This window comes from Cydia amplana, chromosome 1 (genome assembly GCF_948474715.1).
Source record: "Cydia amplana chromosome 1, ilCydAmpl1.1, whole genome shotgun sequence".
Lineage (NCBI taxonomy): Eukaryota > Metazoa > Arthropoda > Insecta > Lepidoptera > Tortricidae > Cydia > Cydia amplana.
The window spans coordinates 882,468-897,292 of NC_086069.1; the positions used below are offsets into that span (position 1 = coordinate 882,468).

At 41.3% G+C, this 14,825-nt stretch overlaps 1 protein-coding gene across 1 annotated transcript in view; it reads right to left on the reverse strand.

Annotated features, from left to right (window-relative positions):
* Positions 1-543: 543 nt before the first annotated feature.
* Positions 544-14,825, reverse strand: part of LOC134653787 (inverted formin-2) — a 66,382-nt gene continuing 52,100 nt past the window's right edge. The window contains exons 4-24 of the mRNA XM_063509185.1: positions 14,150-14,230; positions 13,437-13,596; positions 12,432-12,465; positions 9,109-9,247; positions 8,581-8,760; positions 8,035-8,149; positions 7,627-7,835; positions 7,244-7,348; positions 6,814-6,974; positions 6,298-6,486; positions 6,047-6,173; positions 5,705-5,857; positions 5,221-5,415; positions 4,608-4,730; positions 4,242-4,368; positions 3,678-3,803; positions 3,198-3,335; positions 2,680-2,803; positions 2,335-2,459; positions 2,061-2,168; positions 544-1,936 (exon numbers count right to left, since the gene is read on the reverse strand). Coding sequence (XP_063365255.1) covers positions 567-1,936; positions 2,061-2,168; positions 2,335-2,459; positions 2,680-2,803; positions 3,198-3,335; positions 3,678-3,803; positions 4,242-4,368; positions 4,608-4,730; positions 5,221-5,415; positions 5,705-5,857; positions 6,047-6,173; positions 6,298-6,486; positions 6,814-6,974; positions 7,244-7,348; positions 7,627-7,835; positions 8,035-8,149; positions 8,581-8,760; positions 9,109-9,247; positions 12,432-12,465; positions 13,437-13,596; positions 14,150-14,230 — 4,089 coding nt within the window. The 3' untranslated portion in view covers positions 544-566. The remainder of the gene's footprint in view (positions 1,937-2,060; positions 2,169-2,334; positions 2,460-2,679; positions 2,804-3,197; positions 3,336-3,677; positions 3,804-4,241; positions 4,369-4,607; positions 4,731-5,220; positions 5,416-5,704; positions 5,858-6,046; positions 6,174-6,297; positions 6,487-6,813; positions 6,975-7,243; positions 7,349-7,626; positions 7,836-8,034; positions 8,150-8,580; positions 8,761-9,108; positions 9,248-12,431; positions 12,466-13,436; positions 13,597-14,149; positions 14,231-14,825) is intronic.

Here is a 14,825-nt window from a genome sequence, read left to right on the forward strand (position 1 = left end):
AGGGTTTAGAGGTATGACCACATTGTTGCAAATCTAAATTCGTCTTGTATAATTATATAGCATAAGTCAATATTTGTATATCGAAGTTGTATCTTAAAGGGACTTTTGAAACTACTTGTAGACATACCTTTATAAGAGTACGGGCGCCAAGTCAACTCTAAATTAAGTTAAACAGATCTGTTAAAAAATTAACTAAACTTTAAAAATAATCAGTCATTGAAAGCTTCAGATTGTTGAAATATCGTCTGTGCCATCTGAAAGTTTCAATAATATTTTATATCTGACGTTTACATTCATATTACGTAATACTAATAGCTGGCTTTTCCATACCAACGGTCTAGCTAAATTCTAGAAAGTTCATTGAACAAAGTAGAATATCTGACGTTACCTTTCTTTTTAACCATCTCAAGAGTTTAAAGGATCTTAATTAAGATGTCATTGCTTTAATAATATTGATGAGGGATACAAGAACCCTTAACAGAAAATTAAATTGTTTTAAAACTTAGATCTTGCTAGATCATTCAAACTCACAGGGTCAAAATCCAACTTTAGTTGTAATTTGGTATTTACTTGAAGCTTGCTCTTCCAGTTGGTTGTGGAGTTACATTTCCCCTTCCCTTTGAAGCCTGTGTCGGCCGCATGAACCCTGATGTCCTATTGGCTGACTTTAAAGGAGGCCTGGAGGTTCCCACCGAGCTGCCGCTTGATGAAGATCGCGATGCCGGCATTCTGACCACTGGTTTAGGGACTACTTTTGGAGTAGGCTTCACTGGCGCGGGAGCTCTTTTAACAGTGGCTACGGATGCTGAACTGTTCAGAGAACTCCTTGAACTACGCAAGGACGCACGAGAAGTTGACCTTTCCACTCTCAAAGAGCTCTGTCTTTTCTGAACAGTTCGTTTCGGGTCTATCGGTGTTCGCGGTGGCGTTCTTAACTCTTTGGTTGTGATTTTCTTTGGAGTTATCGGGGATTTAGACTTAAGAGGGACGGGGGAATCACATTCTACGTTGCATCCTGATGATGCACCTTGGGAAGCACTTTCAGAGTTCAAACTCTGGGTTTCTTCAAAACCTTCATCGTTTAATTCATGCTCCGACTTGACTTTAGGGATCCTTGGGGATGTCGTTCTTTCTGTTGGTATTTTGTCGTTCTTAGCAGTCATTGATTTCCTATAAGCACTCCTGGACCACACGCCTGTTGGTGTCTCCGTTGGTGATTTCAGTTCTCTAATAGCTTTCTGGACATCCTCTTGATTAATGGACGTCTGTCGCCGCATCCTCGAGTAGGGATGCTTAGTTTCTTTGGTCGGTGCGGGTTTCTCCGTACTTTGGTTTTTAAGTCTGTCCTGCCAACGCTTAAGTCTATTCTCTTTGTCGTCTTTATTGGATTCTACAGGCTTTGCTACTTCTGGGGTCTCTACAGCGTATGAGGCTTGAATATCTAGTTTTGAAGGTCTGATGACCTGAGTTTCCGCTACCAGTTCCGTCGGACTGTCAGATTTCTTCTCGTCTTCTGGAGAACTGGAGTCTGTATTCCTCTTGTATCTCCTCGTTCTTCGTGCAGCGGAGAATCTATCAAACTGCCCGTCTCCCAAAATCTCTTGACAAAGATCTCTCATCTCAACCGTTTTGTCATTATTTTTAGCGAGTGACGGTTGGAATTTCCTACAAGGCTCTCGTTCTGGAGGAGGATTGAACATCTTCCGTTGGACGGGTGGTGTTTCAATGTTGTCCGAGTCGATCTCGACCCTGTCTTTAACGTCTTTGTGGCTGGTGATCCTGATGTCAGGCAATTTTCGCTTCTCCTCCTCGGTGATAGAGACGAGGGGCTGTTCTATCTGCTGTCGGGACCGCTGTCGTCTCAAACGGCGCATCTCTTCGTTTTCTTCTGTCTTCCTCCACGGTACCCTGTTGTCTTTTGTTTGAGGTTGTACGTCTGGAAATAACAAGTTGAAAAATTTGCCAGTGTGTGCGTGTTGTCTTATTTAGTGTATTGATATATGTCTTTAACCGATTGTCCTTAAGAGTTCTCTGTATATTTGTATGATATTGTTAACTACCTTCAACAGCCTCGATGGCTTTGACGACGGCGCTGTCGGGCAGCACGGCGGGGCGCCAGTCGGCGCGCCCCTCCGGCAGAGGGTCGAGGGTCGTGCTTCGTTCGCTCTCTGTAACACACGACAAACAAATCAGTTTCAATAAACAACTGCAAAAGGAAAACGCCCGGATTTGACAACGTATCTCCGTGCACGGTTTGAACCTAAAACCTGTTTCTCTTCTCGGTCGTTCGTGCTATTCTCAACCTAACGGCTACATAAATAAGGTCCGTATTACCGGAGTCGTTTTCCAAGGACCGCCGATTCGCTTGCACACGCCGCGCTCTCTCTCGCAGCTCGGCGTCTCGTTTTTCTTCTTGGCTGTTCGCGCGCAGCCATGATTCAATTTTTTGCCGCCATTCCCTGAAAAAAGTCGGTTCGTCCGATTGTTACCAACAAAATTTGGAAAGAAGAACAATTAAAATGTTCGATATTAAACTTTCGTGAGACATATTTTAAACTGCCCGAAACATGTCGCCAATAGCGACTAAAAATTCAAGTGAGCGAAACCGTTGTCGTATAAACAATTAAAATGTTGCGGATAGTTATTTAGAAATACTGCTGTAACTCTGTAAGTACTGACTTGGGTTTGGCGACGGGCTCCTCGGGCGGCGCGGGGGAGGGCGGCGCGCGGGGCGAGGCGGGGCGCTCGCGCTCGGGGATCTCCAGGCGCGCGCGCACCGCGCCGCGGCGGGACCAGGAACGATCTGAAAGCAAGTGCCGGTTAGATGTTACACACACAGTCAGCAGCAGATGTAGGTAGAGTTAGATGAGGTGGCTAAAATATAATTAAGTAAAGATACGCACTTCAAAAGTGAAGCGCATAACGAAGGCTGACTTGTAAAGTCACAACCACAATCTCACTGCCCTCTCTTAGGTAGTTAGCCGCAACGGAAGACTTATTCATCATCTCTCTGACTGAAGTCTCTGGTTGACCATTGGGATAACGTCTGAAACTGCGTTCTCTGAAGTCACTGGCCGCTGGGAGCAATGATAGAAGAATTCCAGCAGACCCTCCTTATCATCTCCCGAGCTCGCGCAGCTCCGAAAACGGAGGTTTCCGTTTGAAGTCACCACACTACTGTCAATGGAAGCACTTACCGAGACTGCCCCATGCACTTCGCTCTCTAAGGTCGTTGGCTGCCGGGGAGGAGTGTCGGAGAAACTCCAATAGACCTTCTTCGTCGTCACCCGGGCTTGCGCGGCTGCGACGACGCAGGCTGCCGGTTGGAGTCACGTCTAAAAAAAAAATACAATCGATTTATTATTTTAGCGTTTTGAGAAGGCAGGAGCCGCGTGATCTTTTTAACAATGACAGAAATCATAAGTAACTTCAACGTTATAGGCCAGGGATCTCATAAGTTCATAACTTTTTAACCCAAAGGACGTGTCCCAGCCCTAGGGCTCCACTGTCCCAATTTCACAAGCTGAATCGTACATGGTCTTTAGCTTTCCCGCTTCCATTCCACAGATTAAAAAAAAACAGATTAGAAAAGCGCGTGGCTCTCCAAATTATGGCCCACGCTAACTACACATATCTGAATATAGGTCAGCAAAATATCGTTAAAATGTTATTATTACCTGGAGACGGTGAAGCATCATGAGGCCTCCTCAACGACCTTCGTCCCAGTCCATTGCGGATATCTATGAGCAGGGATTCCATGAGATTCTCGCACTCCGATACCGGGGTGCTGCAAACACTGCCACCTACAATGAAGACGAGTTGCAAAATTAAAACCCGATAGATACCTAGAGTGAGATAGAGATCTTTATTTTGCATCCAATGTACATATTTGGAGTCTAATGTGTCTCACAGGAAAACCAAAAATGCGTTGGTATAGAGATATCGAAAGAACAGCTGGAACAAAATGGGTACAATTTAAAGAGCGCAGAACAGGCAAGGCAGGCAGAAGCAATTTTGATAGCCCACGCAGTGCAAGTGTTATTTAATACGTCATAATTTCATAGAAGTTTGACGTTTAAAATAACACTTGCACTGCGTGGGCTATCAATATCGCTGCAGACTTTTCTTGGTCTAACTCTAAATATTTTGGTTTTGTAAAGCCTTTCGTACTTCTTGTTACCTACTACTGCCCTCTTTAATCCCGTATCTTATTAGAAATTAGGATTATATCTAAAACTAACCAGTTTTTATCCTAGAGGCGGCCGCATCCCTCGCTCGTCTCCTGGCAGCTGCCTGTTCCTCATTGGCTCGTCGTCGCTCATTTTCACTCACCGCTGATCGGAACTTGGTGCAGAAGGTCACGAAGATCTGGACAAAATATTGCCATCATAAAAAACTTGGGTTAAAAATCGACAAAACTATAAAGTGGCTACACATTTTTTCATTACGTTATCCAGAGGGCCAACAAAAAAATTTGAAAATCAAAGTAAGTAAGACAGTCAGTTCTGCATATTACTCACTCCGAAGAGCGATGTCTATTATTGTTGGAATGCGAAGTTTCTATGGCACGCACTACGAAACACCTTCGCACAAAACTATGTACTTACCTTGAAGCATTCTTCCAGCTTGAAGGACACAGGGTCCTCGCAGAAGAACTCCGCAAGCTGTTTCCGAATGCTTTCCACTTCTTCCATATCCTTCTTTAGGGCTGACACTTCCCGCTCCGCGACCTGGAAGAAAAATAAAAATAACTATAAAAGGTTTCAAAATTACATCGTGTTTGGAACAAGCTACCGTTTGGTATGGGTACTACAGCGTCAGTAGAAAACGCAAGTGGTAATTTGTACTGCAGCTGCCGTGTACTAATTATTTCAGACCGATTATTTTTGTTACGAGATAGTTTTAAAGATGACTCACGCTAGACCGGACCGTGCCCGGGCCGAGGCGTCCGACATGACATTTTCTATGACGGCTGATCGATGATCACGTGGTGATTTCCATAGAAAACGAAGCGCCGGAAGCTATTATTATAAGCGGATATTGCGGGAAATAATTTCCGTTAACGTTTGCGACTTCACGGGTCTCACAAAGTGCAGTCTTTTGATAAACTGCTTTTTGTACTTTACGTGCAACTCATAAAATAAATAAATAAATTTATTCCCTAACATCGTACTGATTTTTCCATTCACCTTTAATAGCTCAATCACTTTTACTACCAACCTGTAAGAAATCACCCATCTGCTCCCTGATATCCTGCTGATTTGTCATCTGTATTTCCTTCTTCAGCACCGCCACACGGTTGTCCAGGGTCTTGATCTCGTTGTGAAGCTGTTCCACGCTGGCTTTAGCGGCCTCTTCTAGTACGCGGGTGTCGTCGGCGAACAGGGTCAGCTCTTTGTTCTTTCGCTCTGCTTGCTGTGGATAATAGTTAACATTTATATGGTAAATTAGAGGCCTGTGAGCTCACGTTAGGTACCTAGTTAAATAACCTTCTATAGGTAGGTAATAAGCTATAACGTGAATTCACGTAGTACTTATTGAACTCAAATATATGTAAAATAATAAATCTAGAATCAAATGCCGCACGTGAACGCGGATGCGTTCCGGCATAAGAAAGGTCTAAAGAGCAAATCTCTAAAGTTGGTAGTAAATGAAAAAATAAATTAAATAATTAAATAAGAGTGCGAGTATAAGGTATGTTTACCAGAGCGACATAATGCATGAGATTCATCCCAGGCTTGTTGGCCCTGATGTCCGGCAGTTTCTGCAGGGAAGACAGCTTCACGCCCGCGGCTCCGCCTGCGTACCCACCAGCGTTCAGGAAGTTGCCAGCGATCAGAGTTATGTATAACACCTCCTGTAATTGATAAACAGAGTGACGAAGAAAGTGTTCAGCAGTACCCGTTTTATCATAATCACCAGTATTTATACCACTGGGAAACATCCCGAATGCTATTTTTAAACGTAAGCTCCCAAAACTGACACCGAAGCAGGATATTTTAAAAAATACATAAGAATATATATAAAAAGCCATTGTAAAGTTTACCTGCAAAGCTCTCGAAGACATCAGATCATCACCAGCTACTAGAATAGCATTGATGGCGCTCTCAAGGTAGCCTGCCGTCGACGCCCACTCTTCTTTTAGTAACATGCACTCTATGCGCAGTTTGTAACTGAAACACAGAGACAGAGAAGTTTAGAGTCAGCTACAATAGCTTTCGATTGTTTCATCAGGCCTTGTGTCATAATTTGAGCTCATTAACATAATATAGAGAACAAGTTGAAGAATATCCTCACTTCGGTAGCTGTATGAGCTGCATCAGGAACTTCTCAGCATTCCCAAGTTTAGTCACGTCTCCGGTGAACGCCTTCAGCATCTCGCACTCATCAATTTCCGGAAGGATCTTGAGCAGGCCACGCAACTTCTCCGTGCCTATGTCGTCGTGAGAACCTTCGCGGATTAGCTGGATTATGTCTTCATTGGAACTGCAAATATTTTCGTTGTTATTTATGTTGTATTGTATGTAGAGAAATGTACCTAAATGTAAAGTTGCCATGGTAGACCGATTGAAATTGATCGCGTTGGCAGGCCTCGTTTTAAGACAGGTACTTGACTCGACGGCCAGGATACCTTTTGTAATGATATTTTGGGATGATATTGAGATCTAAATTATACTTATCAAAAGGAAATATTTAAGTCAGATCCTAATTATTGTCTTGTCTTACTATCAGAAGGTAAAGGCTTTAGAATTCGAGGGCATGGCTAAAAAACATAAATGCTTTTAAAATACTAAGTACTACAAGTTATTTTACCTTCGGAACTGCTTCAAAAAGATGTTCACATTCAAACTCCTCTTGCCATCCAGAAGAGTGATCTCAGAAGACTCCTTCCTTGGTTTCCGCTCTCCTGAGGTGTCGCAAATAGGGCTGCGTCCCAAGCGGGGGGAAGAGCCCGCGGAACCGGTGGGCTGGATCTGAAAATCACGAACATAAAATAGTAATAGGAATAAATAGGAACAAAGATTTGGCTCCACCATCGTCATCATCATTATCATCATCAACATTAACTAGGAGACGCCTAATGCTGACAACACACGAAGTCCACAACGTCATTCGTACTCCAATCGTCGTTATATCTTTGAGCTCCATAATTAAGACTCGGTTCATAGATTTTTGAACGTTATAATCGAATTTTCATTATTTGTAGTCAAAAATTTTGTGTGAAGAAGGGTTCTGGTATTACCTGTTGACAGAAAAGTCCTTCGATTTCGCCCCAGTCCAGTTCTGTCTTCGGAGAATGTTTGTGACTCGATGCCACCAATGACCAGATATTATTCTGACCAATTACCTGTAAGAAGCAATGTTTTAGTTACCTAAGTTACCTTCTCTCACATTTAAAATTTGTTTGAATGAATGAACGAGTGATAAATAAATGACGGCATTTCCGGTACTAATTTTGTATGGCCAGATTCGAGAATTTCCTTTTTTTTTTTCAAAACTAGTACTTACCTGGAGCGTAGGTTACTTGTAGCTGAAAGATTTTAACTGTATTTTTTCAACATATTTTGACTAAAAGTAAAGTATCTTAGGTGGTTTATATTTAATCCTATTTATTTTTTTACTTACTTTATTATTAGGTATCTTATTCCAATTGATAGTCTTCATCTTGGTCTTCGGAATGGGCGTTTCCTGCTGCGGCAGCTTCACGTCGATGACCGGCGCCGGCGGTATAGGGGAGGGGGCTGATAGGTTAGGGGGAGCGGGGGGCGGGGGCGGCCCGCCAGGGGGTGGCGGGATGCAGGGCGGTGGGGGGATCATTGGTGGAGGTGGTGGGGCTGGAAATAAAATATGATAGCGATTAAAAAAAAAAAGAAACGTTGGCCACGTATAATTAAATGTTATGTGCTAAGCGTAGTAGGTTACGCTGCAAGTAATTGATAATGAAAATATGACACAGAATAAAAAAAAAGTACCATCGAAAATGTGAAATTTTCTATTTTAAAGTTATAATATACCTAGATATGGATATATTACCAGCAAACGGCATTGGTGTCGGTGGAGGAGGTGGCGGCGACAGCGCCCTCTGTAGACTCTGTTTTCTGCCCGCGTTGGAAACGTCTCGGTGCTGGCACGTGCATCCCATCTTGGCCTGGAAAATATAATAAATAACATAAAGGAAGGGTTAGACAAAAAGTACAAGCGGGTGTTATTTAAAAGAAAACTAGAAATATACTCAATGTCCATATAGCCGATTAACAGAAATGTAGGATTGTGTGATAACAGGAGCGCATTCATCACGCGATGCTCCAAAGAAACCTTTTCTTTGGTGCAAGAATTTTTTTCTTTGCTTTGCTAAAGCTACAAAGTCAAGTTTAGTAAAATACAAGAAAGGAAGGCGAATCATCACTTTCCTACCGCTTTTCAGGCGTAGCCAGAAGATTACCGGGGACCATAGGGGACTTTAACAGATTAGTTTGACCCAAGAAATTAATGTGTCATTCAGGGCCTCTGCTACTATAGACCCATTAAATTGAGAGGGTTAATGTATCTTAGGTTTAATTTCACAGCTTGTAAACTAACCTGCACGCTAGGTGCTCTGAGCAGTTTCGCAGCATCTTCCCTAGATTCTAGCAGAGTAGCGCGATGAACTAGCGTCTCCGCTGTGTCCCACACTATATCGCTGACCGGCTCCTTTGGGTCGATCTTTAGGAGATGCTGCAGAATACTCAGGAAGGGGATCTCTTGAGGAGTGTCGGCCACCTATAATAGTATAACGCTGATAAGTTTAATAAATTCTTGGAGGGAACAACTTTTGGAATCATAATATTTTTTTATTGTTTTTGATAGAAACAATCACCCGATAGACCGGGACATGGCCGGGTCGGAACTTCCAGAGCTTCGTTTTCTATGGAAAGCACCACGTCACCGATCAGCCGTCATAGAAAGTTACATGTCGGACGCCTCTTCTTTTCTATGACAGATGACAAGTGATCGCGTGATGCTTTCCATAGAAAACGAAGCGCCGAAAGCTCCGGCCCACACGGCCCGGTCTAACCTGAGTCTTCCTTAAAGCAGTATGGCCGCTTCGTGTCTAAGTGAAAGACATACCTGTTTGAGGATAGCGTAGAAGACATCCAGGTGAGAGTTGAGATTGATGCCTCCAGGGCCTTGAGCCTCGTCACTCTCCCGTTGCTCTTCGAATACGTCCAGCTGGACGCCCAGGTCCGGATGACTGGCCGCTTCATGTCTGAAGACAATACGAATAACTAGGTAGGTTTGTTTATTCTTTTTTGTTCTTTAATGCTACTTCATTATTTAGATAAAAAAAACTTCGTTAATGAAGCGTTAGATAAAAACGATTGGGTAAAACCAGATCCTTTATACGGTATCTACTGATACCAATACCATTAAATGATACCTTATCGCATCTTGCATCTCATCAGATAGGCAATGTAATGTATAATTGTCAATCTTATTAACTTGATTAACGATTTATCGCACGAGACGCGGTTTAAGTCATGATGATGACGATCGACATGACGATTTTAATGATGTGATGAAAATTATCTAAGTGGAATGAAAAAATGTCGAAAAAATGTGATCCTGAGACTTTCAAATCAAATCATACAATGGTAGAACCTTTTTTTCTTACGATTTTTGATTATACAGTAAACGTCGTTTTCCGCTTGCCGTAAGTTGCAGTAGCGTGATAATTTTGTAAGTTTTGTAGAATTAGGTAAACACATTCTTCGTAGGTAATTTATATTCCTGGTAAACTAAGGTGAATTTAAATGAAATACCACAATTTTCCTAAATTTACATTATTTACAACTGCGACAAAAGCAACATTGTGGTAACAATTAAAACTCGCAGCACATCAGTTAAACTGTAGACTGTGACGATGGCAATTGGCAAAAAACAGTTTTACATGGTACATGTACGGTACGTACCTACTCTGCCAGAAGTTGCAGTTACTTTAAATAAATTTTCCTTACATTTGCCCTATTTCAATCGATTCTTGATCCTCGAAATTACTTCAAAACTCCCTTTAATCTGCTTACTTTGTGGCGTTTGTTTTTTAAACCACCAAAAATATTAGGAAGCCATTAACAAAAAAAAACTGTTTAATTTCACGGGGCACTTTAATTTAAATCGGCTGACCAAATTCGGAGGACGGTTGGCGATAATAAACATGATATTTTACGGATCCAAATATAAAAATATAATTAAGATAAGTACCAAAAGTTCTTAACCATTGATAGACCTTATATTATTACAATAAAGTTTAAAACCAGTCAGACTTGTGTGGACGAATTTGGATGAGCCAATGAACTGATTTGCATACTTGTTTGGCAGATTTGAATTTAACGGCTGCGAGAATTCTTTGTTTATTTTCGTAAAGAGTTTGGCGACTACTTGTATTTTATTTTATCGTATTGAAAATATAAAACTAAGACAAGCAAGCCTAGGGCCCAAATTTCGCCTAAATATACGTGCTAACCGGTTTGCATCACACTTGACCGTGACAATTCATCAATCGTGTGAGCAGGGCCTAGGCCATATAGACTACCTATAGTGGTTGTGCCAGAGGCTAATAGGCCATACTTATAGACTATACTATGAATAAAATATGGTCAATGGGAGCATTAAGAGTAGGTAAACAAATGATCTCGTATACCTATTATGAATAGTAATCGTAGAGATGTAGTCGTGTAATATATATGGGGCCCAATACATTCCACGACTCTTCTCTTTCCGCACAGACTCTATATTGCCTGTATATTCTCGAGAGTGTTTCTTTGCATGTTGGAAACGTCTTTTAACGCGTATAGAAAACGCTTGTGCTACTAACTTACGTATCATGCCATACCTAATCGCTACCATATAGATAATAACATTAAATCACATTGACAGACAGACGTCATCAATTCCCACAGATTCAATCAAACCCGTCATTCGTCATCGAAGCTATCGCATGATCTGTCTCATTTTTTGTCCTGTTGTTTGTCGCAAAAAGATTCTTATTGGTATTAGATACGCGTCATTGAGCAGATTGTAATCTGATCTAGTAAAAAGCGTAATAAACTTGTACCTAGTGTAGACAACCTTAGTTAAGGCAGAGTTAAGGAAAACTAGTAGTCCATCTCTGACCCTTTTTTGACCTACGCTCAAAAAGTGCTAACATTAAGAAAAAAATCTTGCTGTAGTTATAAACATTTTTATCTATTTTTTCTTTAGTTATGTAGCTGTTTAGCTGTTATGCCGAAGTATTTATTATAATCCCATCCCAACCTTACATATTTTTATGCTACGCTTGGTATTTTAATATTCAATCATTCAACCTGAACCCATTGTTTTAAAACTGTCTAACTAAGGTCAATGTGACTAATTCCGTCATAGGGCCTATTCCGTCTATTAGCGTTTTTCTCGAACAACGAACAAAATTAAAATAACTTCATCGACAGAGCAGCGATTGCTTTTAGTTTCAGCAATCAAAAGGAGATCTTTTTTCCTACGATTGAAAAAACGCGGACGGAATAGCCCCTATGACGAAATTAGGCACATTGACCTTAATCTATTCCTTTTTAGGGTTCCGTAGCCAAATGGCAAAAAACGGAACCCTTATAGATTCGTCATGTCTGTCTGTCTGTCCGTCTGTCTGTCCGTCTGTCTGTCCGTCCGTATGTCACAGCCACTTTTCTCCGAAACTATAAGAACTATACTGTTGAAACTTGGTAAGTAGATGTATTCTGTGAACCGCATTAAGATTTTCACACAAAAATAGAAAAAAAAAAACAATTAATTTTTGGGGTTCCCCATACTTCGAACTGAAACTCAAAATTTTTTTTTTCATCAAACCCATACGTGTGGGGTATCTATGGATAGGTCTTCAAAAATGATATTGAGGTTCCTAATATCATTTTTTTCTAAACTGAATAGTTTGCGCGAGAGACACTTCCAAAGTGGTAAAATGTGTGTGTCCCCCCCCCCCCTAACTTCTAAAATAAGAGAATGATAAAACTAAAAAAAATATATGATGTACATTACCATGTAAACTTCCACCGAAAATTGGTTTGAACGAGATCTAGCAAGTAGTTTTTTTTTAATACGTCATAAATCGCCTAAATACGGAACCCTTCATGGGCGAGTCCGACTCGCACTTGGCCGCTTTTTTCACGTTAATTGAAGCTTATTAATTAAAACTATAATGTAACGTAAAAAATGTGTATTTCATGACAAAATGTACCGTATGGTGCTAACTTTAAGCAAGTGCATAAGGTATCTTTTGATCTGGAAAGGCGTATGGACAATCCGCTTTGTTATGAGTTGAATTACTTCTTCTACTACGACAAGACAGCTAATACATAGGTAGGTACATAGATATAAGGTTAAGACAGCCTTGTACTTATTGTAATGGTGTGATTGTTTACCTCAGGTTGTTGAGTGTGGGCAGCAGTCCCAAGCCTGCAACAGAACAAAATTATATTGTAGATTGGATGGCAATTTTGTGGCCAAAACGGTGTAATGATAGGCGTATGATTATGATAAATGGCGCGTTTATATACAGAAACAAATTAAGAAAAACGAAGAAAAACGACTCGCGCACGAAGGGTTCCGTACCATTACGCAAAAATTCACGTTTGTTGTATGGGAGAGATTTTATTCTGTTTTAAGTGTTGTCATAGCGGCAACAGAAATCTGATAAAAAACATGAATCTGTGAAAATGTCAACTGTCTAGCTATAACGGTTCATGAGAGCCTGGTGACAGACAGACAGACGGACAGTGGAGTCTCAGTAATAGGGTCCCGTTTTTACCCTTTGCTTTGGGTAAGGAGCTAAAACGTAAAACGAAAACCTAACACGGTCACCATCAGATTTTTTACATCTCAGGGTACTAACCTCAGACCACAAATCGAAATTAGTATCAGAATATTAATTAGACGTTAATTAGATGCATAACTATGTTTGGTCTTACAATTTTCGTTCATCGACTTGGAACCAAGGATCGTTCTTTATTTGCGGTGTGTCCAGATTTGAGAATAAATATATACTGTCTACATAGGAGGCCTTAAGCATAGTAGCGAGAGACTTGTTAAGACAATATTTAAACGACGTAAGTACGAGTCTTTGGGTACGGAACCCTAAAAAACAAAGGGTGTCACGCTCCAGGCGGCCTAGCCAAGGTGACAATCGCTATCGCTTCGCCATCGAATCGTTGCGTTTCGATCGCTACGGAGCGTAAGCGATTGACATGTTTGGCTACGGGGCCAGTTCCTTAATTAGGGGCCCATTTCTCGAACTGTATTAGTCTAACATTATTAGTGTGTTGTCACGACAACCCATACGATTTGACAGTTCGTGGACTAATAATATTAATCTAATACCATTCGAGAAATAGGCCATAGGTACCGGTCAAAGAGGAGCGTCAACTTACCAATGAATTCATTGCGCACCCGAGTCCTCTCTGGCAATCTTGGTGCGCTGATGATGAGGCAGTTGACGAAGGCCACCAAAGCGGTCTTGTAGTCGGTCGTGCTTGCATTTTTCAGTTCTTCCACAACCACGCTGAGACGGTAGCGTTCGTTCTTCAAGGTCTGAGGGAGTAAAATGATGTTAACATGAGTGAAAGGTCAGGTCCACGGAAGACCAGCTTCAAGATACCTAAAGGTAACTTGACACCAACCTGAGGGGAGACCTTTTCAGTGACGTTTATGCTTTGTATTAATACAAGTGTAATAATAGATTTAAGCAATATTGTAAGCGTCCTAAATAAATTTATTTTCTTCTTTCTGAAATCGAAAAGGCCACTTGCACAAAATACATATGGCATTTTTTTATAACAACGAATGAAACTACAACATAACTTCCAATTATCATAACGCGTGCCAAGTTTCATGATTTTTGGCGGAGGAATATATCACACTTTATCGGATAAAGTCGCAGACGTCATGTCACCTTCGTATGTGCAAAAGCTGTCCATTTAATAGTAATTCAGCGTGGAAATGCTGCAAGCATTATGGGCACCTTGACACCGAGAATCGGTTTGTTTGTATACCTACACCTTTTGTGTTAATTTGATTTTTAATTTCTGCCATTTGTCTCTTTAAGGAAATAATTTTCATAAAGTAAATGCAACAGTTGACTTGCCTTGTATCGGTCGAGAGTGTCAACCGCCCTGGCGTAGCCGTCAGCATTGTACACACACAGGGCTGACAGCAGCTCGAATACCTGGACAAAAGAACAACAACATTAATACTGATTAATATATGGTCGGTGTCATAAATAGGTACATATTCAAACTTGTTGCATGGAATTATCATAAATAATCGTGCTACGCCGTAAATTTGACAAATTATATCTGGTTTTCTGTTTTGATGAAGGATGATCAAACCCCGGCTCGTACAGTCGCCATCAGATATATCGGACCGGCCAAGGTGTTCACAATATCTGAACATGCACTCTAACGCCTTGACAATAGAGGCGTGATCTGATCAGATATTTGTGAGCGCCTTGACCGCTCATAATATATCTAATGGCGACTGTACGAGCCGGGGAATGAGTTTTTCGAAACTTATGTAGGACGTATCATTTGATATTTACCAGTAGCATTTCGCAGTCAATGAAGGAAAACATCGTGAGGAAATCAGACTTATCCCAATACCTCCTAGTTTACCCTCTGGGTTGGAAGGTCAGATGGCAGACGCTTTCGTAAAAACTAGTGCTCACGCCAATCAGGATTAGTTGCCAAGCGGACCCCAGGCTCCCATGAGCCGTGGCATGCCGGGACAACGCGAGGAAGATGATGTATGGGCATCGTCTCGAA